Raw genomic sequence first — 22,869 nt, 5'->3', positions numbered from 1 at the left:
AGTTCAGCTCGAGAGGAACCATCGATAGTGCTTAGCAGGCCCACTAAAGTGCTGACAGCGTATGAGAAGTCCTCAAAGGCCTGTGCGTCACCTGGCTTGATAGGGGGAGAGTTCAGGATAGCCTTCAGCTCTCCTTGGACAAGCTGGCGCGGCTGACCATAGCGCTGTTCAAGGGCGTGCATAGTACTGGTGTATGGCGTTTGGTCGTTGACATACCTCTTTGCCACCTGATAGGCGTTTGGTAGTTTGAGGAGGTCGAGGAGTACTTGGTACTTGTAGTCCTCGGTTAGGTGCTTGTGTGGACCCAGCACACTGTCCAGTCCCTTCTTCATCATTATGAAGTCACTCTCCTTGCCAGAGCTGAATGGGATAAGCTTAGGCTTTGGAATGCCGTAGGAAGAGGCAATGGCCATTTCCAAGATGCCAGGAGCTGTAGGTTCCGATGGTAGGACGGTTTGCCTGTTAGGCGTTTGCGTTAGCATTGTAGTTATTGGTGTAGCTGGCAGGAGTGATGGGTAATGGGAGTAGTGTTGAACTGCAGGTGCATAGGCAGGGTACTGAGGGTAGGACTGATATATGAAAGGAGCCTGAGGCATAATGGGCTGTGGCACAGACCGTAGCGGTTGTCCATTCTGTCTGTTTGGAGTATGGGGTGCAGAGATGGGGTTGGAAATCCATCCGTCATCAACCGGCACTTGTGCCAAGGCCTGGTGGACTGGCTGGCTAAGCATGGCTTGGTCTTGTGTACCTGGCTCCCCGGTCTGCAGTTGAAGACTGGGCTGTCGTGATGGGGAGCTGCGCTGTGACATTGGCTGCCGTGGGGGTTCTTCGTCAACTACAGTAGTGTAGCGAGTGGGGCTGTGTACTGGTGTTGACCAATGGCTGCTAGCAGGACTGTCCAGGGTTAGCCTTGGCACTCTAGTGATCTGTGGAGGATAGGGTGGCTGATACACTGGAGCACTTTGTGGGTAGGACAGTCGTTTAATATTGTCCATTGCGAGTTGCAACTCCTGTAGTTGTTTGGTTAGGTCATTGTGGTGTGCTTCCATGCGATGCCATTGCTCCTCTTTGCTTGCACTCTGCCGAGTTGGAACAGGTGTGATGAAGTCGGCAGGCGCTAGCTGGCTAGCTGGTTGACTCTCGGTAGACTGATGGGGATGTTGATCAAAGGGAGGCAGGTGTTTGGCTGGGAAACCGAGTTCGTAGTCCCCAAGATGCCGTGGGACCTGTCTCACTCTCTGAGGACGGGCTTGGATGTTGTCCTCTCTGTATTCACCTTGGAAGGTCGCCATAGCGCAGTGGGCGGAGCTAATCCGGCTCGAAGGACCACTTGTGACGGACGTGTACATTGATGGCTAGTCGCCCCCTCACTGACTATGTGCTCCGGTCAGAGAACAGCTGCGACTTTAGGTGATGTTATGGGATTTATTGATAAACATATGTGTATGTGTGTGTGTGTGTGTGGTCTCTGCAAGATAAACATATACAGAAAGAGTAATTAGAATATTGTACATCTAAATTCCACGTATACATATACAAATTCTAACGTATGCAAAATATTCGATTTCAGGTAGAATCAAATATACACATCCAGTTACATTAACAATATATATAATTGTAATTGCAATTCAGTAACACTTCAGTAACATTAATGTAACAAGGAAGAGAATTACTGCAAGTAACAAGTAATAACAGGATAATATAGGTGAGAACTAGGCACTCAAAGTGTTAATACAGAGCATATAGATGCAGTACACTTAATGACCACAGGGTGGCACATAAAGACCACGAATGGTAGAAGCGGTTCTTCCCGCCGCAAGATCGAGAAAATGTTTATCCACTCGAACATACCGGCTCCATAAGCGCTCGATGCTACATTTGGAAGCTAGTTTACCGCCCTGAACATCTTCAGAACAGTAGAAATAACACTACAATTCAGAGTACTGCCAGACAACTCTCAAACTGAACTATTCTTGTAACGTTAAACCAAGAAATGAGCGTTTAGCCAGGCATTTAAGAAATAGGCATTTCCTCATCAAATACGTTGGAGCTCGCGGTAACCAAGGTTACACGGTTGCCGAACTAAACAGCGTGTAAGAAACACAAGCGGATGAAATGAATTATGTACTTACATTGTCATCAACGCACACGTACACACAAAGAATTCAACATTTTAGTGAGGAACAGAACTGCATGTGTCTGCTAGCGAAGCACACTGAAAGTCAAGAGTCATGCATACGCGCAGGCGCGTGGTACATCCCCAATAGTGTCTCTGACGTCACGACGCTGGCTCCAGCAGGGAGTTTTCCACATATGGGCTTGTTGTTCCTCAGGCTTCAGAAGCAAAAAGCCTGAACCGTAAAATCCCCGTTACTTGGTCTCTGACACTAACGACAATAAACCACGTAATATACTTGAACATAAGGTAAAAACATTGTCCGTTAGAATGGATGAAAAATGTTTAGATAGTTAAATAGCACATTTTTACAAGAAAAATGTCTAGCATAAGCTAAAGCTAATGTTAGCCACAAAGTTTAAAGAAAGTAAAACTCACCTTCGTATCTGTGTATAACGAGGCTAACATGTTAAAACCTTTCTCCAGCTTATTGTCAGGGCTTCGGATCGATGTTCATCATTAATTGTTACCTTGGACAAGCCCTGCAAATACTGAGTCTAAAGAGCCTTTTTCAATAGATCGGAAACGATTGAGCCGCTTTTCCCCGAACGCGGAAGCTGAGGAGCAAAGAGCCCACAGAGCAGCAGCCAGAGAATTTAACATGAACAATCAATGGTGCTGAAGTGGAGGAAGCAACAGCTGTTCATTTTGGGAATGAACAGAGTTTTCAGAACGCTGGTTTGTAATCTATTAAAGTTTGACTGACCTATCTGACTATTTTGTCGACATTCCCTTTATTGCAGCTCCATCTAATGGATGCATAATGTAACCGCAGCCTCTACTGTAGGGTCTATTCTATGCGCCTTATAGTGCGGAAAATACGGTAAATGTGATTCATTTATAAAGTTGACATTTAAAGTATTTCTAATATTTCTTGTGCAAATATTTAAATTTACAAATGGTTTTTCTTGAACATTTAACTTTCTGTCCTTCATTTGGAAATATTAAATCAAACTGAACCAAATATTTTGTGGTTTTATTGGTTTAATCTTGTTATCGATCAATATATTTGCTCATAATGTTCAGTTTTTTGCTTCATTAACTTCTTGTTTAAGGATTTTTCTGCTGTCAGTCTGAGTTTGTGATGTCATCATTACACTTTTTATTGAATCATATTTATATGAAATATAAATTAAACTGATTTTAATATTGTGACTTTGAATTAACAGAATCTCCAGACCAACTTTTCTTTTTTCCCCTCATCTCCATATCAGTTATTAAACATTATTTCTGTGCTTACAGATCAGACGGTGAGCAGCTGCTTCCTTCATGGCTGCTGACTTTGACTGGACCGATTCACTAGAGGAGAGTCAGAGGAAGAAACAGAGTCCGCCTCTTCCTTTACACATTATGGTTTTAACATGTCTCAGGAAACGCAGCCTTGAGGCACTTTAAATAATATAAATACATAATTATAATTATAAAAATAATTATAACATTAATTATAATCTCTAAATATTAAACATTGAGGGATATAATTGAAAATCTTATATATTTTAGTGGATTATTTCTGGATACTGTTTTTAAACACACAGTATAAATCAACTGTGTGTTTATATGTTTATATATATATATATAAATAATCTCAACTGGTCATTATATCACCCAGTTAGAAATAATGTAATGCAATAAATGCACAAACACTGAATTTAACGTTAACTGCAGATTATTGCATTATTAGATTTATTTCTAAGCATTTCTACATAAAATCATTGAAAACATAAAGGTGATCTCTTTAATGTTTTTACCACAGACAGACTGTAGCTCCAAAGTGACAACTCTGGCACGGCTTTCTTAAGACGGGCTCTTTATTAAATGCCGTGAAAACTACAGAAATAAAACACAAAGCTTTAGACATGGATACATTTACAAACAGACAGGTGACACGTGCTTTGACAAAAAGTTACCTCGTGGCCGCCTGCCACTTCGGAGGTCTTTAACCGAATGATTCGTCGTTGTTCACTCTAAACCAAAATATTAAGTAATTAAAACACCATAAAACACCATAACCAATAAATTCACAAAACATTACAAACATAACTACAAAAATACCTGGACAGCTACAGGACATGAGGCTGCTACACATAGTTCTGGCACGAGCTTCTGCTTCTTCTATGGTTATTTAAGTCTCGCAGCCTCACACATGCACACAAATCTCGCGATAACTTTCGACAAAAAATAATTTGACACAAAATAAAATACAATCATTTAACACAAATCTTAAAACGTGAACCAAACAACTTAAAATACATTATTCTATCTTTTAGAAATAAACATACATTTTTTCAAGAAATAAACTATTTTATTGACACTTACACAGACAGACAGACAGACAGACAGAGAGACAGACAGACAGACAGACAGACAGACAGACAGACAGACAGACAGGATCATCATGTTTGTTAGCAACAAGCTGCAGAGCTGCAGGTTCAACAGGCTGAAGCTGCAGAGAAACAATGGAGCTGCTGAGGTTTTAACATTCAGACATTTCAAATAAAAACAGTTTCTGAAAACATGAGACTGAAAACTGAGAATGAAACATTAAATACATTCATGAGGCTTACAGAGAAAAAACTCAAACATATTCAGATGGACAGGTGAACATTTTTCTGGAGTTGATTTTATTCTCCTGCATTAATTTATTGTAAGAATCATAAATCAGATTGTTCTGAATGAACAACTTTCTAATGTTTCCAGTTTATTAAAGAAAGCTCTCTGAGTAACAGAACTGATGTTTTCTTCCTGTTGTCAGTGGATCCAGTTTCACATCAACAACATTTTCTGTCTCCAGGAGTTTCAGCATCAAAGTTTTTCTTCTTCTTCTGTCATGGTGGCGTACAGAACAGTAGTGAAGCAGCGCCGCCTCAGAGCTGCAGAAGAAGAAAACATCCAATCACTGAAGCTCAATCATTTAGCTGCAGCTAAGCTAGCCTCTTTAGCAGCACTGCTGTTAGCATGGCTAATGCTAACTGACTAGCCTGAAGCTAACTGTTGCTGCTGGTAACAGATGTTGAACTATAAAATGACTCATTGTTAAAACTTCCTGTCAGCAGAAATTTAATTATTCCATAAATATTGTAGTAATTATGGATCTGATCAGATGTTTCTGTCTCCATGTTCTGCTGAGGAAATCTGGATTCTGTCTGGATAATCTGGATTCTGTCTGGCTAATCTGGATTTTCTCTGGCTAATCTGGATTTTCTCTGGCTAATCTGGATTCTGTCTGGCTAATCTGGATTCTCTCTGGCTAATCTGGATTCTCTTTGGCTAATCTGGATTCTCTCTGGCTAATCTGGATACTCTCTGGCGAATCTGGATTCTGTCTGGCTAATCTGGATTCTCTCTGGCTAATCTGGATTCTGTCTGGATAATCTGGATTCTCTCTGGCTAATCTGGATTCTCTCTGGATAATCTGGATTCTCTCTGGCTAATCTGGATACTCTCTGGCGAATCTGGATTCTGTCTGGCTAATCTGGATTCTCTCTGGCTAATCTGGATTCTCTCTGGCTAATCTGGATTCTCTTTGGCTAATCTAGATTCTCTCTGGCGAATCTGGATTCTTTCTGGCTAATCTGTATTCTCTTTGGCTAATCTGGATTCTCTTTGGTTAATCTGGATTCTCTCTGGCTAATCTGGATTCTCTCTGGCTAATCTGGATTCTCTCTGGCTAATCTGGATTCTCTCTGGATAATCTGGATTCTCTCTGGCTAATCTGGATTCTCTCTGGCTAATCTGGATTCTCTCTGGATAATCTGGATTCTCTCTGGCTAATCTGGATTCTCTCTGGCTAATCTGGATTCTCTCTGGCTAATCTGGATTCTCTCTGGCTAATCTGGATTCTTCCATCAGATATCAATGTTCCATTAATCTGATTCTCTAAGTTGCTGTCAGGAGGAACTCTGGATGTTTTCATGGTTGTTTGTCCAGTGAAGAACCACAGAGAAAATGTTGAATATATTTTGGTTTGTTTCACAAAAGTCGGATTCAGAAATCCAGGATGAGATCAAGCCGGGCTTAACGCCATCAGTTCATCCTGACTTGATCCATTCAGACCAAACCAGGCTGAGGAGCTGCAGCCATGTTGAGTCAGACTGAAGTCATTCAGGTAAATCAGCAGATTTCTAAAGTGACCAATGAGATCCATGAGGTTCAATGATGCTACGCTAGATAAAAACGCCAAACCTCCCACCAAACAAACATGTTTTGATTGAGGATTATGAGGAACTGAAGCAGATCAAACTAAAGAAAGAAACTGAAGCTACAACAGAAAACAATAGCAGGAATATTGAATTCATAATTAGCCCAAAATATACATTTCCAAACCATTCCTGACTAAAATAATATAATCCCTGTTATTTGTTCAAATAAGCAACTTTAACCTTATAAATGGACAGTATTATATATAACGTGTTAATCTGACAGAGCATTCATTCATTCATTCATTCATTCATTCATTCATGCGACTGTTTTTGTTCCACATCTTATCAACATTTATACAGAATAAACATGACAACAGGTTGAGATTAAATGCAACAACATTAGAGATATTAGGTTCACCCTTCAATCATAATTTATGACTTTATGGTTATGAATATGAAAATAGGGTTTGGAGTTTAGGGAGGTTTATATGTTGATGAATTTCTCTCCTCTCATCGCAGCAGGTGGTAGCTATTGATGTTTCTGAAGTTTTAGAACGAACCGTCTGATTTTCTTTAGCCGACTAAATTTAACCTCCATAAAGTTTTGCCTTGGAGCAAAACAGGTTCTGAGTTTGAAGGTCAGATTCCTTCAGCCGTCTGCTGAACCTGGACTCACTGTAAAATAAAACAGTTTAAACCAATATAATGGAAATGAACAACTTTTATTTTAATAAGTACTCTATCGTTTGCCTGCTATAAAAACAACAATGTAAAAGATACAAAACTTTTTTTGCAGGGAAATTGTTTCCTACAGACAAACATCAGTTGTTCCTGTTAATCCAGGAGCTGCAGAAGAAGAGAAGTTCATTAATGTTCATATTACCAGGATTCTGTTCTGGTTGTTGTACAAAAGACTGTTAATTATCTGTTTTTAGCCCTCTAGTTTAGTTTTTCTTTATCAAGGTGTTTCAGATGTAGCGTTTTTTTTCAGCCACTGTGTGGCTTCTCGTTCATTTTGCTACTTCTTGCTTATAGATCTGAGTATTGAGTAGTGCGGCTCTTACACTGAAAAAAATAACTCTTTGGGGGGCGCTAGTGAGCACCGTATGGAGTAGACGTGTTTTTCCAGGCTCCTCACCACTTACAAGTAATTTCTTATTTATTTTGATTTTCCACTCATATTTCGGTTCCCCTGTGCTTCGACCATCTGTCTTGACATTGAGGATGACTAAACCCAAGGCGGATAAAGGAAAGAAGCAAGATAAGCCTTCAGAAGAGCCGACGGAGCAGCACGTGCTGGAGCTAGCTAAGCAAGCTACAACCATGGCGGGCGCTGATTCAGCGTGTGAGCATGATGCGGGATCCGCTACCGTCCTCACGGCAATAAATAACATGAATAAGATAATGAACGATAGATTTAATGATCTTGAAGCAACTCTCGCTTCGACCCAGGCAACGTTATTAAACCTTGTTGACCAGATTAAAGAGGTGGAAGATGCTGCATCCCAGTGTTGTATAGTAACGAAGTAAAAACACTTCACTACTTTACTTAAGTATATTTTGGAGTACTTCATACTTTCCTCGAGTATGAAAATTTTTGATAACTTTCACTTTTACTTCACTATATTTCCGAACTTAATTGCGTACTTTTACTCCGATACATTTTCAATGTGTGGTTTAGTTACTATTAAAAAAGAGGATCATTTAATGCTAGCTTTGGATAAAAAGTTTTGGCTCTTTCCTCTTTTAATCTTCCGAGTCCTCGGCGAGCGGCGGCGTTCTGCTAAAACGAAACAACAACAAAGCGTGTTGACGTCACAGATCACAGAGTTTAATCTCATACAAAGCCATCGACAACAAAGCTGCAGAGGAACAGAGATATACATTTTCTCATAAGAATAAGACACACAAGGGGAAACAGACAAACACAAAACAAAGACAAACAAAAAGCAAAGAGGCCTCTTTGGAGAGAAAAAAAGGCAAAATGTTGGCCGCTCTCTCTCTATCTCAGCATTGACCCAAATTTTATACTGAGTAGGTGTTCCTTCAATTTAATATATGCAGTCAAGGCGTTCCGGTCTTTGACCAATTAGAAACTCCGTAGGGACTCAGAAAAACTTGGAAACTCCCCTCATTATGGCAAAGGTGTCTGGTTTTTGTCTAAGTAAAAGGGCGGACCACTTCGTGGTCATCTCTGTCTGGTACGGGCAGAGGCGCCAAAGAGTCTCTTGCCCCCTATCGGACTGTAAATTTTATTGTTGTGTCTGTCAGCGGGGGAGGAAAAAAGGGCCCTGCTTCGGCCTGCTTATCGCATCTCAGACGAAACCTGTTCCAAATAAGAGTATTGTATATAACTGTTACACATGTCGTAGATTAACTGTATTAAACACTAAAATTAATCCTTTTTCTTAACATTACTCATTACAAAAAAGCGAGAGAGAGAAACGCAAGTGTTTTGAACCCACCTACTGATTAGCAAGTAGCAAGTAGGCTACCGAACAAAGTCCGTAGCCTACTTGCCTGGGCTTGTTCATCACCACCAATAGGATACACCTGTTTCGCTTCTCCCGTTAAACACAAAGCAAGTCTGGCAATCAGCAGCAGCCACATGGAGGAGGAGACGGAGACCACAACGACTGCAACTACGTCGGACACGGCTCCAGGGGAACCACCAGCTGGTGATGAGAGCCCATGGCCTTATTTAAACACAATACACTCTTTCGTGGGTGTTAAAGATTCGTCATACCGCATGCAGTTTATGTTATTCCTGCCCGAAGATGTGGAAATTCTATCTTACAAAAACTCCCCGTCCAACTTGAAGAAACACATCGAGGTAACGTCTTATGAAATGGTTATAATCCTCCTGTTTCAGTAACTATAGCTTGGTCACTAGGCACTATTGTGAAATCTTGACCATAACGTTACCTGTATAAATGAACTTTGTTTGGCATTGTTTCAGTTCCACACGTGGTGTATTTAGCTTAGGCCTAATGTTGACTGTAGCAGGCAGAAACCTGGGAAAGATCAGAGTAACCCTGTAAATTACAGACCAATAGCTTTAACATCTAATCTGTGTAAACTGATGGAAAGGATGGTGAATGAGAGATTGACACAATATTTGGAGTCAAAACATTTAATTGCTCCTTATCAGAGTGGTTTTCGTAGAGGGAGAGGAACAATGGATCCTATTTTATGTTTAGAGGATGATATTAGAAAAGCTCAGATTAATAAGGAAACTGTTATTGCTGTGTTTTTTGATGTGGAGAAAGCATATGATATGTTATGGAGGGAAGGGTTAATGATTAAATGACATCAGATAGGTATAGGAGGTAATATGTTTAATTGGTTATGGGATTTTTTACGGGATAGAAATATTCAAGTTAAAATAGGATGTCAGTTTTCGAAATTATGTAAAATAGAAAATGGAACCCCTCAAGGAAGTGTGGTAAGTCCAACATTATTTTCAGTTATGATCAACGATATTTTTAAAGAAATATCCATCGGTTTTGGTAAGTCACTTTTTGCTGATGATGGAGCATTATGGAAAAGGGGAAGAAATGTGGACCATCTTATTGTTAAAATACAGGAAGGTATAGATAAAGTGAGTAAGTGGGGAGTAAAGTGGGGCTTTAAATTGTCAATTGAAAAGACAAAAGTAATGTTTTTCACAAATAAAAAAATAGGGGTTGATAAAAAGTTGTGTTTATATGGGAAAGAGTTAGAAAGGGTTGATTGGTTTCGTTTTTTGGGAGTAGTTTTTGATAAGAAACTAACTTGGAGAAATCACATAGAACATATTATGGAGAAGAATAAAAAGGTTCTAAACATTATGAGGTGTTTAGCTGGGTTGACATGGGGTGCAAATTTCGATTCCCTTAAAAATATATATGTGTCTCTAATTAGATCAAGAATAGATTATGGGAGTGTGGTGTATGGATCAGCAGCTAAAACTAGGTTAAAAAAGTTAGATGTTATTCAAGCCAGAGCACTGAGAATATGTTTAGGGGCAGTTAAATCAACACCAATATGTGCATTACAAGTAGAGTCAGGAGAAATGCCATTATGCATTAGAAGACAGCAGCTAATGGTAAATTATTGGATAAGTTTAAAAGGACATAATGCAGATCACCCGGTTAAGAAAGTATTAGGAGAGTGTTGGGAAAGAGGAAAGAAACAAATTGATAGCTTTGGGTGGGTTGGGGATGATAGAGCGAAACTTTTTAATGTATATTATAAGGAATTTAGTCCAACTGTATTGTGGCCTTTGAGACCGACATGGACTTGGAAATATATTAATGTAGACAGAACACTAACAAATATTAGGAAAAGGAACACATTAGATACTTGCCAAGAATTTTATAATCAACTGCAGAATAAATATAATGAATATTTGCAAATTTATACGGATGGGTCGAAAGACCCTAAAAGTGAAGCAACCAGTATAGCTGTAGTGATTCCTGAATTAAAGATTAGTATTTCAAAAAGAACATCTGATTATTTGAGTGTATTCGCGGTAGAACTAGGTGCTATTTTAGTAGCTTTAGAATGGGTGGAGGAAACTAATAGGAATAAAATAATAGTTTGTAGTGATTCTCTATCTGCGTTGATGAGTATCGGAAAGGGACGTACAAAAAATCATCAAAATATTTTATATGAGATTATGGCGGTTCATCATAGGATATGTGAACAAAATAAAAATGTTGTATTATTCTGGACTCCTGCTCATGTAGGTATTATGGGGAATGAAAGAGCGGACAGGCTGGCTAAGGAGACAATTAAAAAAGATGATATTGATATGCAAATAAAGTTGTAAGAGCCAGTTAATGGGGAATTCATATAGAATAATAATTTAGATTAAAAATGTATAAATATGCTTAATTTAATTTTAAGAAATTCATGATGAGTATATTTTCTAGAATGTATAACTTAGTTAATATAAAGGGATACTTTTATTGTGAAAAGTAATTTTGGCTTTGTTAAGAAAAATTATTATTTTTGGTGTTTAATACAGCTAATATACGACATGTGTAAAGGTATAGCCAACACTTTGGAACAGTTTTCTGTGGAGCATGTGGGAGCTGACAATAGCAGACATTTAAACAAGCAGGGCCCTTTTTTCCTCCCCCGCTGACTGACACAGCAATAAAATTTACAGTCCGAAGGGGCAAGAGACTCTTTGGCGCCAGGGATCTTCCGTATCAGGCAGCGATGAGCACCTAAGTCAGGCATGTCCAAAGTCCGGCCCGGGGGCCAATCACGGCCCGCGGTCAGATTTTATACGGCCCGCAGCTTCGGTCTTATAATGTATTATTTATGGCCCGCCTGCACTGTGAAACAGAATAAATAAATCATAAAACTTGAAACTGTAATTCCTCCTTTCACCAAATGGTGGCAGCACCACTTTAATACTATCAGTCTGCCTCCGTGCAGCGAACCCCTCTCCACTCATTTCTGCCATGGCCACTGCAAAGAAAACAAGTTGACAGTGAGGGCCGCCGCTTTCAAGAGAGATGGGAATTATAATACTTCTTCACTGAAAATCAAGGCAATTGTGCTTGTCTAATTTGTAATGAGACGGTTGCCTTGTTTAAGGATTTCAACGTATAGAGACACTACCAGACTAAACATGCTAACACATACAACAAGCTAACAGGAAGTGACCGTGCTGAAAAACTGAAGGAGCTCCAAGCTGCACTGGCATCACAACAGCGATTCTTCACGCGGGCCTGTGAGTCAAAAGAAAATACCACCAACGCAAGCTACGATGTTAATGTTAATAGCTAAACATGGCAAACCTTTTACTGAAGGTACATTTATCAAAGACTGTGTTATGAAAATGGTGGAGAACATTTTGCCCTGAGAAGAAGCAAGAATTTGAGAAAAATGTTTGCCTGGCACGTAACAGTGTGGCACTGAGAGTTGAGGACATGAAACTGAGTGTTTTGAACGGCAACATCTGTCACTATCAGCAGTGAAAAGCCAAAAGAACATTTATGCACCTGGATTTATGGCACTTATTTTTATTAAACTCTTGAGTAAGATTTGGTTATGAACCTGTAGATATTGTAAATGACGAGCAAAATTCACTTGTTTTAAGATTTAATAATAACAGACAACTTTGCATTACTTTAACTCCTGTTTAAAATGTTCTTGAGGCAAAGATATTTTTAAACTCATGTAAATTTAAGGTATTTCATACAGTTTGTTCAATGTTATCTGACTCTCCAGATATGAAAGAAAGGCAGAATTTGTGTTTTTAGAGTTGTTCTCATTTGCCTGAGTGGCTTATATTTGTTTGTTTTTTTTGTCATTTGAAAAATAAAGATAATTGTGACAATGAAAATTGTTTTATAACAGTGTGTGAAACTTTTGTAGTTAAAAAATGTCCGAACAAACTATTGGCCCCCGGGCATCTTCACTTGATCAAATCTGGCCCTCTTTGCAAAAAGTTTGGACACCCCTGACCTAAGTGGTCCGCCCTTTTGCTTGGACAAAAAACAGACACCTTTGCCATAATGAGGGGAGTTTCCAAGTTCTCTGAGTGCTGAGGGAGTTTCTAATAGGTCAGCACGAGGAACGCCTTGGCTGCATAAATTAAATAGGGAAACACCTATTTGGTATAAAATTACGTACACGGAGCATGCCAAAGAAAAAAGAGAGAGAGAGAGCGGCCGCTATTTTTTGCCTTTTTTGTCTTTGTGTTCGTTTGTCTTCCCCTTGTGTGTGTTTTTTATTTTTATGAGAAAATGCATATCTCTGTTCCTCTGCAGCTTTGTTGTTCATTGCTTTGTATGAGATTAAACTCCGTGATCTGTGACGTCAACACGTTTTGTTGTTGTTTCGTTTTAGCAGCACGCCGTCGCTGCGCGTCGCCCACGGAGAGCGTCGCTCGCCGAGGATCCCGGGCAAAATTAAAAGAGGAAGGAGCCAAACGTTTTATCCAAAGCTAGCATTAAATGATCCTCTTTTTTTAATAGCTTCCACTACATAATGCATAACATTAACATTGCCCGTATGCACGTTTGAGGTCAGTTTGCAGTTGGATACGGTAAGAGTATAATCAATGGTAACCCTAACCATTTGCTACTTCTGAAGACTCAACCAACCCTGCCTCCAGGCGTCTTCAGCGAAGATGACATCAACACCAGAAGAAGGTGGAAGCAAGTCCAATATCTCGCAGACTTATTCTGGGCTCGTTGGACACGCGAGTATCTTCCACTTCTTCAGGAGCGACAGAAATGGCTGAAGCCTAGAAGAAACTTCATGGCAGGCGATGTAGTGCTTTTGGTGGACAGTTCCTCCCCCCGCAACTCCTGGGTCATGGGAAGAGTAGTTGAAACACTGCCAGACTCAAGTGGAGCAGTGAGAAGAGTGAAGTTGAAGACCAATACCAGCACGCTGGAGCGACCTGTGAACAAGCTATGCCTGCTTCAGGAAGCTACGCCAGAAGACTAATGAAGAAGACAAGTTTATATGTGGACATTTTATTTAAGGATTTTGGCTCTTGGTGTTTTAAGTTTATAAATGCTTCGTTTTCCAGCCTCACCAATTAGGGGCCGGGTAATGTAAGAGCCAGTTAATGGGGAATTCATATAGAATAATAATTTAGATTAAAAATGTATAAATATGCTTAATTTAATTTTAAGAAATTCATGATGAGTATATTTTCTGGAATGTATAACTTAGTTAATATAAAGGGATACTTTTATTGTGAAAAGTAATTTTGGCTTCCACTACGTAATGCATGTTAGAGATTTTTTGGTATTATCATTTTATTCTTACTCTAGTTCACATTCAGCCTATAGATCTTTGTGATTTTCTGTTTAAAGTGTTCTCTTCTTTAAATGACCTGGAGGTCACTACTGTCTGTTCAACTCTACGAGAAATAGATAAAACTAAGTTTCTCAGACCTTAAATCCTTTTACAAGAACACCTCCTAATTTAGTAACTACCTGTGAACAGTCGTATTTTGTTTTGTTGACAGTACTGACCGAGATTTGAACCGGGCTCAGACCTTTGATCAGATATCACATCTGGAACTGGGTTGTTAGATGTTTGGGTTAGAAGCTTTACGACCTCTGTTGTTTTTCCTGACTGCCCCCTTGCCTGTTCTTCTTTGACAATAAAAACAGGAGTTTTTGTGAGGGCAGATCAGAACGCTCTGTAGAACTGCTCGGAGGAGAAGTTTGATAGAGCCTTCCCTTTTGCAAAAGCTCTACATAAAATTCATATACGTTGTCTGTGGTTCTTTCTTTTATTTAGGTTCGAAAGGAAAATACCTATCAATGCATAACATTAACATTGCCCGTGTGCACGTTTGAGGTCAGATTGCAGTTGGATTCGGTGGAAGCAACACAATTTTTTGACCGATCTGTACCGAGCCTTTCATTTTTTCTGTAAGTGAACTTTTGGAGTTCTTTAAGTAAACATCATAAAAGAAGACTTGGTTTCAGTCGAGTGATTCAAATATTTGTTGTTAGACAAACTGCAAAGGTGGTACAATGAACTTTTGGGACGCAGAGTGCCACTACAAAAGTTATCTAAATCTGAAGGCGAAAGTATAATTTGGAAAGAAAGCAAGAAGATGTGGGAAGCTAGGTGGGTAAATGAAATAAATGGAAGACATTTATTTAGAATACAAAATACAGTCGATGTAGAAAGAATCAGAGGATTAAACAGGAGGGAAGAGATAATTATAAATAGAATAAGAACTGGGCATAGTTTCCTAAACGGAACTCTCTTTAAGATGGGGAAACACCTTACTGGTTTATGTAGATCAGGGCTCACCAACACGGTGCCCGCGGGCACCTGGTCACCCGCAAGGACCACATGAGTCGCCCGCAAGCCCGTTCTAAATATAGGACAACTCACTAGTGAGCTGTGTCTAAAATTTTTTTTATTCTGTTGCTATTCTTTTTTTAATCACACTTGCATTTATATAGCTTTAAAAATGACAGTATCTTAAAAATATCCTCATTATACATGACGTTTAGAAAAGTTAGGGTGAACTCTGACTTACTCTAGTTCTAATTCAATGGTCAGTATTGTGCGCATGACAAAACCAGTGCCAATGGAACGTAGGCTAGCGGACACAGCGAAGATGGGTGCTGAATGCATTTTCTTTCCCCAAAAATATGGCTGAAAAAAGAAAGAAAACTTATCACTTTAACGAGGAATGGGAGAAGGAGTTCTTTTTTACGGTTGTGAAAGAAACCTGCGTGTGTCTCATTTGTGGGGCGACCGTAGCGACGGCAAAGCGGCACAATATTGAGAGACATTTCACTACGTGTCACAAAAATTACCATGCTAACTACCCACCGGGAAGCGCAGTACGTGCAGAAAAAGCCAGTGAGCTAAAGGCAGCTTTGGGTAAGCAACAATCTTTTTTCACGAGGGCGGGAAAAAAGTCACTAAAAGCAACCGAAGCCTCGTTCAGAGCTACACATTTTCTGATCAAGAAGAAGAAGGCATTTTCAGATGGAGCAGTTGTCAAAGAAGCAATGATGATAATAGCTAACACTGTACTTAAAGATGACAAAAATGGAACCGATCTAATCTGTACTCTCTCCGACGTCCAACTGGGGGCATCTACGATGGCTAGACGAGTGTCAGCTATGTCTGGTAACCTGGGCGATCAGCTGGACCGGGATCTGGCAAAGTGCAGGTGGTTTAGCATCCAGTGCGACGAGTCCGTGGACAGCAGCAGTACAGCTCAGCTGTTGGTCTTCATCCGGATGGTGTTTGAAGATTTCTCCACAAGAGAAGAACTCCTGACACTACTGCCCTTAAAGACAACTACGAGGGGAGTTGACATTTATAACACGCTGAAGGAGTTTTTCGTGCAGAAGAAGGTAGCATTGGAAAAACTGGTGGCGGTGACAACAGACGGGGCTCCTGCTATGATCGGCCGACATACAGGTTTCATCGCTCACTGTAAAGGTGACCCAGACTTCCCAACATTTCTGCATTATCACTGTGTCATTCACCAGCAGGCGTTATGTGCAAAAGTGATCGGCTTTGAGCACGTGATGACTCCCGTTGTAAAAATCATTAACAACATCCGCTCCAAAGCTAAACAGCACAGGATTTTCAAGGTGCTATTGGAGGAGATGTCAGCTGAAGATGGTGAACTGCTGCTACACACAGAAATCCGATGGCTCAGCAGAGGACGAGTTTTATTTCGTTTTTTGTCACTTTTGGGTGAAATCAAAGAGTTCATGCAGTCCAAAGGCGAAGACGTCTCACTGCTAGAAGACACAGAGTGGACCCTTGACCTTGCATTTTTGACGGACATTACTGGGAAACTAAACGTCTTGAACTGCGAGCTGCAAGGCAAAGGTAAAACTGTTGTTGATATGATAAGTGCTTTAAATGCATTTAAAGCCAAGAGGAACATTTTCTCTGTGGATTTACAGAGAAAAAAAGTGCTGCACTTTCCCTCTGTGCAGTTGGTGCTGAAAAACAATGCTTCTGCATCTGAGACATTTGACAAAGTTGCAGAAAAGTACTGTGAAGTCATAAACAGACTTGGGCAAGAGTTTGAGAATAGGTTTTGTGATCTTGATCAGCTTGAGCCATGTGTGTCATTCATTTCCAATCCTTTCATGAATGTGGACACAACATACTTTGCTGAGAAACTAAGTGCAACATTCAACTTGGATGCTGGACAGGTGGAGATGGAAATCATAACATTGCAAAATGACCTACACCTCAAAGTTTACCAGACTGCACCAAACTTTTGGTCCCTTGTTGACACAGAGAAGTACAGTGGTGTATGCACAGCAGCTATGAAGGTTGCCAGCCTGTTTGGTTCAACCTATCTCTGTGAATCAGCGTTTTCTGACATGAACTTCATTAAGAACAAACACAGAACATGCCTCACTGATGCACATCTGAAAGATGCACTCACAGTTGCAGTTTCAAGTTACACACCAGATTACAGTGCACTGGTGAACAGCATGCAATGCCAGTCTTCTCACTAATAAAGAAACCAATGCCAGATGTTAGTGGCAACATGGCAGTGTCATGGCAAAGTTTAATTAAAATATTGAGGAATTGTGTTCAATTTAAAAGTGTGTTCATGACATATAAGTTATAATTTTGTTAAAAATGCAGCAGATTTGGTCATGAGTTCAAAATGTGACAAGATTTATTTAAAAATATGTAAGTTGATTTTTCTTTAACATTACATAATTGATAACTTTTTGAAACATGGTGCAACATAGTTCATGATTTGCTAAAAAAAATGTTTGTGAGTGGCTAGTGAAAATTGGACATTTTTCCTATGAAATGTAGTGATGTAAGTGATTATCTAAAAATGTGACAATTACTGAGATTAAAAGAGATAAAGTGCTGAATATTGATATCTGTTTCCCACCTTGTTTTCATTGCTAATTATTGGGAGAAACCATTAACATGATCAGTGTCTTCTCATAGATGAGTATCATTAATCATTATTGATAATGTATAACTAAAGGCAAACTGAGTAAATTTGTTATTTCAGAAGAGCGTGTCAAACTGGTGCCCTTTGTATGACTCAGTACCCATGAAGTAGCTCTCAGTTTCAAAAAGGTTGGTGACCCCTGTCCTAGAGATTTTCTGATGAAGTTCATTCCGGAACTGCTTGGTGTGGATCAGTTTCATACACAGCTGGATGTGGACCGGGCGCATCGGCTGGGAAGCAGGCTGCCTGGTGATGGCGCGTGGCCGAGGGTAATGATAGCACGAATTCACTACTACTGACCAAGGAGACGATTCTTCGACTGGCCCGTCAACAGTTCCCCCTCAGTTTCAAGGGGAAGCCGATCTACATTTTCCCTGACTACCCAGCAGAGGTGATGAAGCAGCAGCAGGCTTTTGATGCGGTGAAGAAGCGGCTCCAGGATTCTGGAGCGAGGTGCGGGGTCCTGTATCCTACGGGACACCGCAGGATACAGGACACTGTTGGCTCTACGGGTCACCGTTGGCTCTACGGATAAGACGTTCTCCTCGCCGCGGGATGCAGGGATCTTTGCAGAATCCTTACAAAGCCACTGAGTATCTGGAGGTTAGAGCCACTGTGGTATGTGCTCATTGTTTTGGGTCATTGGGGACCGGAATCGCTTTTATAACAGCTGGATGTTTGTACCATAATCTAAGTCTGTTAAATTTGAATGGATAGAGGAGCCTTTTTGCGGAGTTAGTTCGGTATTTGTATGGCCCATACGCCCGGCTTGCTCTATTTTTCTATGTGGGGTTTTTATTCTCGCTTTGTTTGGGAAAGTGGGATGGGGGGAGGGGGGTAACTTTTTTGTTTGTTTTTCTTGTTCAAAAAGTATTTTACATGTTGCAGTACACTGTCAGGCTAACACATGAGTGCTTTGAAGCCATTCTGTTGAAAATTTTCTGTGTACCATAACACGTCATTACAGGGCGGTGGCATAAACTTTACCAGTTGGAATGTCAGGGGTTTGGGGCATGTCCTAAAAAGGGCTAAAGTATTTTCTCACTTAAAGTCCTTATCAGCGGACATTGTATACCTTCAAGAAACACACATAAGACCAGGCAGGGAGAGGTTATTGAGATGCAGTTGGGCAAACCAAATTTTCCAGTCTACTTTTTCAGGTAAAGCTTGAGGGGTGGCAATTCTGATTCGTAGAACAGTTCCTTTTAGACATATTTCCACTGTGACTGACCCAAATGGTAGATTCATATTGGTAACGGGATATTTATACTCCTTTCATGTCACGCTTCTTAACGTATATGGCCCTAATTTTGATGACCCGGGCTTCTTTAGAAAAATATTTAATTTGCTTCCTGACCTGGCTGATACTCATCTAATTTTGGGAGGGGATTTTAACTATGTGCTAGACAACTACCTGGATAGATCAACTCGAACAAGGCAGCCTCCCTCCTCCTCCTCTGCGGTTTTGAACACCCTTATGACCTCAACAAATCTGGTTGATGCCTGGAGGCTGCAGCATCCGGTGGAGAGGGATTATTCCTTTTTTTCAAATATGCATAAGCCTATTCAAGAATAGATTATTTTCTTCTTGACTCTAAATTAATATCTAATGTAATATCTTCAAAATACCATACAGTTTTAATCTCGGACCACTCTCCAGTCTCACTGACTCTCGACCTTAACCATAAGAAACAACAGTACTTCTGGCGCTTTCACCAATCCTTGCTATCAGAGGAGACATTTTGTAAATTCCTAGACGATAAAATTTCTGAATTCTTAGACACTAATGATACAAAAGATGTTACAGATTCTACTCTATGGGAAACTTTTAAAGTTGTGATCAGAGGCCATATTATTTCTTTCAAAAAGTTTCTGAAAAACAAAAGGCGAGAACGTCTCGCAGGAATTGAGACTGAATTGGCACGCTTAGAATTTAACTACAAGTCCTCTAATGATCCTATGACTTTACAAAACATTTTTGCTCTAAAATATGAATATAACACCATCGTGTCCAGACAGGTGCTTGATCAGTTGTTCAAAATTAAGCAGAAACACTTTGAGCTGAGTGATAAGCCCCATAGATTACTGGCTCGTCAACTGCTGGGTTTGCAGGCCAACAGGGCAATTCATGAAATTAAGTCCAGGACAGGAAAAATTATAACTGATCTAAAAGGTATAAATGACTCCTTTAAAGAATATTATGAACGACTGTACATGTCTAAGGCAAAAGGAAATATCTCAAACTGGCTCAAAGATCTAAATCTCCCTAGGATGAGTGAAGCCGCTGGTGAGGCTCTTAATGCAGACATCACTGTGGAAGAGATCCTGGATGTAATTAAAGCATTCCCCAAGGCCAAAGCCCCAGGGCCTGCGTCTGCCTCACCACCTACACCACATCAATTCTTGACAGATTTTCAGTCTAAAATCTCAGATATTATTGATTCCATTAAAATGAAGGTTGTGTCTGGTAAAAAGAAATCTCCATGGAGAAATGCACAAACAGTTAGATCTGCAAGACAACTCTGCCGTAGGGCAGAACGAAAATGGCGTAAAACTCAACTCCACGTTCATTGTGACATCTATAAAGAAAGTCTACGTAACTATCATTTAACACTAAAACATGCAAGAGAGGCTTTCTTTGCAGATGTCATAAACAAAAACATTAACAATGCTCCAGCTTTATTTGCAACAGTTGACAGGCTCACAAACCCTCCTGTGACGTTACCGCCTGAATTCCAATGTATTGCTGCCTACAACCAGTTTTCCAGCTTCTTTTCAGAGAAAATTCAAAAAATCAGAGGATTAATCTGAACATCCACTATAAAGTCAGTACCAATGCTGAGCCCAAACAAAACAAATACAGGAAAAATGACCCAATTCCAACTACTTAATTATAAAACCCTACAGGAAATTATAAGTCAAATAAGCTCCAGTTCCTGCTGTCTGGATGTCCTAGATCTATAACTCTAGAACATTTCTTTAAGAAAGTCCTGCCTGTTATTGCTGCTGATCTGATCCAGATAGTAACTCATCGCTCTCATCAGGCGTTTTCCCCCAGGCTTTGAAAACAGCAGTAATCAAACCACTTATAAAAAAGAACAATCTGGACAAATCACTAATGCAGAATTACAGGCCGACCTTTGACCTCTGACCTCTGATTCATCAGCAAAGTTATTGAAAAAGCTGTTTAAACAATTAACTAGCTTCTTTACGATAACCAACCGCTTTGACTCCTTCCAGTCTGGTTTCCATGGTTACCACAGCACAGAGACTGGCCTAGTCAAAGTGTTCAATGACATCCATATAAATACAGACTGTGGCAGAACCACAGTGCTGGTTCTGTTGGACCTCAGTGTTGACCATGACATATTACTGAATCGACTGGAGAGTTGGGTCGGACTCTCCGGTCCAGTGCTTAACTGGTTTGAATCCTACATAAAGAACAGGGATTTCTTTGTTTCAATTGGAAACTTCTCATCAAAGAGGTCAAAGGTCACATGTGGGGTACCCCAAGGTTCAATGCTAGGGCCCCTTTTATTCAATATTTATATGCTCCCACTAGCTCAGGTTATAACAGGAAATAATATTAGCTACCATAACTATGCAGATTACACACAGTTCTACATTACGATGTCACCAGGTGACCTTTGACCCCATCCAATCACTGAACAGATGCTTAGAACAGATAAATGTGTGGATGTGCCAAAACTTTCTCCAGCTGAACAGAAACAAAACTGAAGTTATTATTTTTGGACCTAAAGAGGAACAATCTAGAGTTATAGATCTAGAGTTATAGGTTTAGAGTCATAGATCTAGAGTCATAGATCTAGAATTATAGATCTAGAGTTATAGATCTAGAGTCAATGCACAGCTTCAGTTATTACAACTGAAAACCAGCGATCAGCCTGAAACCTGGGAGTAGTGATGGACTCTGACCTGAACCTCCAGAGCCACATAAAGACAGTTACAAAGTCGGCCTTCTATCACCTGAAGAACATTTCCAGGATTAAAGGACTAATGTCTCAGCCAGATCTAGAGAAACTCATTCATGCCTTCATCTTCAGTCGTATTGATTATTGCAACAGCGTCTTCACAGGTCTGTCCAACAAATCAATCAAACAGCTGCAGCTGATCCAGAATGCTGCTGCTGGCGTTCTGACTAAAACCAGGAAGATAGAGCACATAACACCAGTTTTAAAGTCCCTCCACTGGCTCCCTGTAGCTCAAAGAATAGACTTTAAAATACTGTTAGTTTATAAATCACTGAATGGCTTAGCACCACAATACATTAAAGATCTGCTGTTGTTGTATCAACCTTCCAGACCTCTCAGGTTCTGGTTCTGGTTCTGCTCTGCATCCCCAGAACCAGAACCAAATGAGGAGAAGCAGCTTTCAGCATTTATGCACCACAAATTTGGAACAAACTTCCAGAAAACTGTAAAACAGCTGAAACACTGACTTCTTTTATATCTTGACTAAAACCAACCTGTTTAGGATTGTATTTGAAATGTAATCAATTACAAATTTATTGATGGAACTTGACTTAATGCTGTGTTTTGATTATTGGGGCCTGCCATGCAAAGCAATGGCAGGAACCTATTACTCTACACCCAACAAAGCGTCTCTTTAATCTTTATTTTTCTTCCGTAACCGTTAATGCGGCTCATACCGCTGCGTGCACACCTACAAATGAGGTATCAAAACGTGCAGAAAATTCACGCCATTGGAGCTATTACTTTTGGTGGGATTCGGGGTTAACATGGCGACATAATTCGCAAAAAACTACGAAAAAACCCCCATTATAAGTCAATGGGAAAAATCCTAGAAATACCCTATTTTTGAGGATTTTCTGTGTCGTCACGAATTCACGTAGAAATGCCATTCAAATTTCATTTTGTAGATACGTCTGTGATGTCTTCGAAAGTGAAGACGGCTCGTCGATACCAGTTACGGTTTGTCCACAATTTGCCTCTAAGCGACCCAAAGTTTCTCATTTTTCCTAAAATTAGAGTGAGTCAGGGCCTTTAGATCTCGGCTAGAGTGAGAAATGAAGAGAATTTTTCACCCCAAAATAATTTTGAAATCGCCATCACGCCCACAAATATCGCACG

General features: G+C 40.0%; 1 protein-coding gene across 3 annotated transcripts in view; it reads right to left on the bottom strand.

The window, feature by feature from the left end:
• Positions 1-3,992: 3,992 nt before the first annotated feature.
• LOC116732618 (Fc receptor-like protein 5) overlaps positions 3,993-22,869 on the bottom strand; it is an 82,120-nt gene continuing 63,243 nt past the window's right edge. For all 3 annotated transcript variants that reach the window (XM_032582946.1, XM_032582944.1, XM_032582945.1), the window contains one exon: positions 3,993-5,046. In XM_032582946.1, coding sequence (XP_032438837.1) covers positions 5,041-5,046 — 6 coding nt within the window. In that variant the 3' untranslated portion in view covers positions 3,993-5,040. The remainder of the gene's footprint in view (positions 5,047-22,869) is intronic.

Source organism: Xiphophorus hellerii, chromosome 14 (assembly GCF_003331165.1).
Source record: "Xiphophorus hellerii strain 12219 chromosome 14, Xiphophorus_hellerii-4.1, whole genome shotgun sequence".
Classification (NCBI taxonomy): Eukaryota; Metazoa; Chordata; class Actinopteri; order Cyprinodontiformes; family Poeciliidae; genus Xiphophorus; species Xiphophorus hellerii.
The sequence above is the reverse complement of the archived record's forward strand: the minus strand, read 5'-3'. Positions and strand labels throughout refer to the sequence as shown.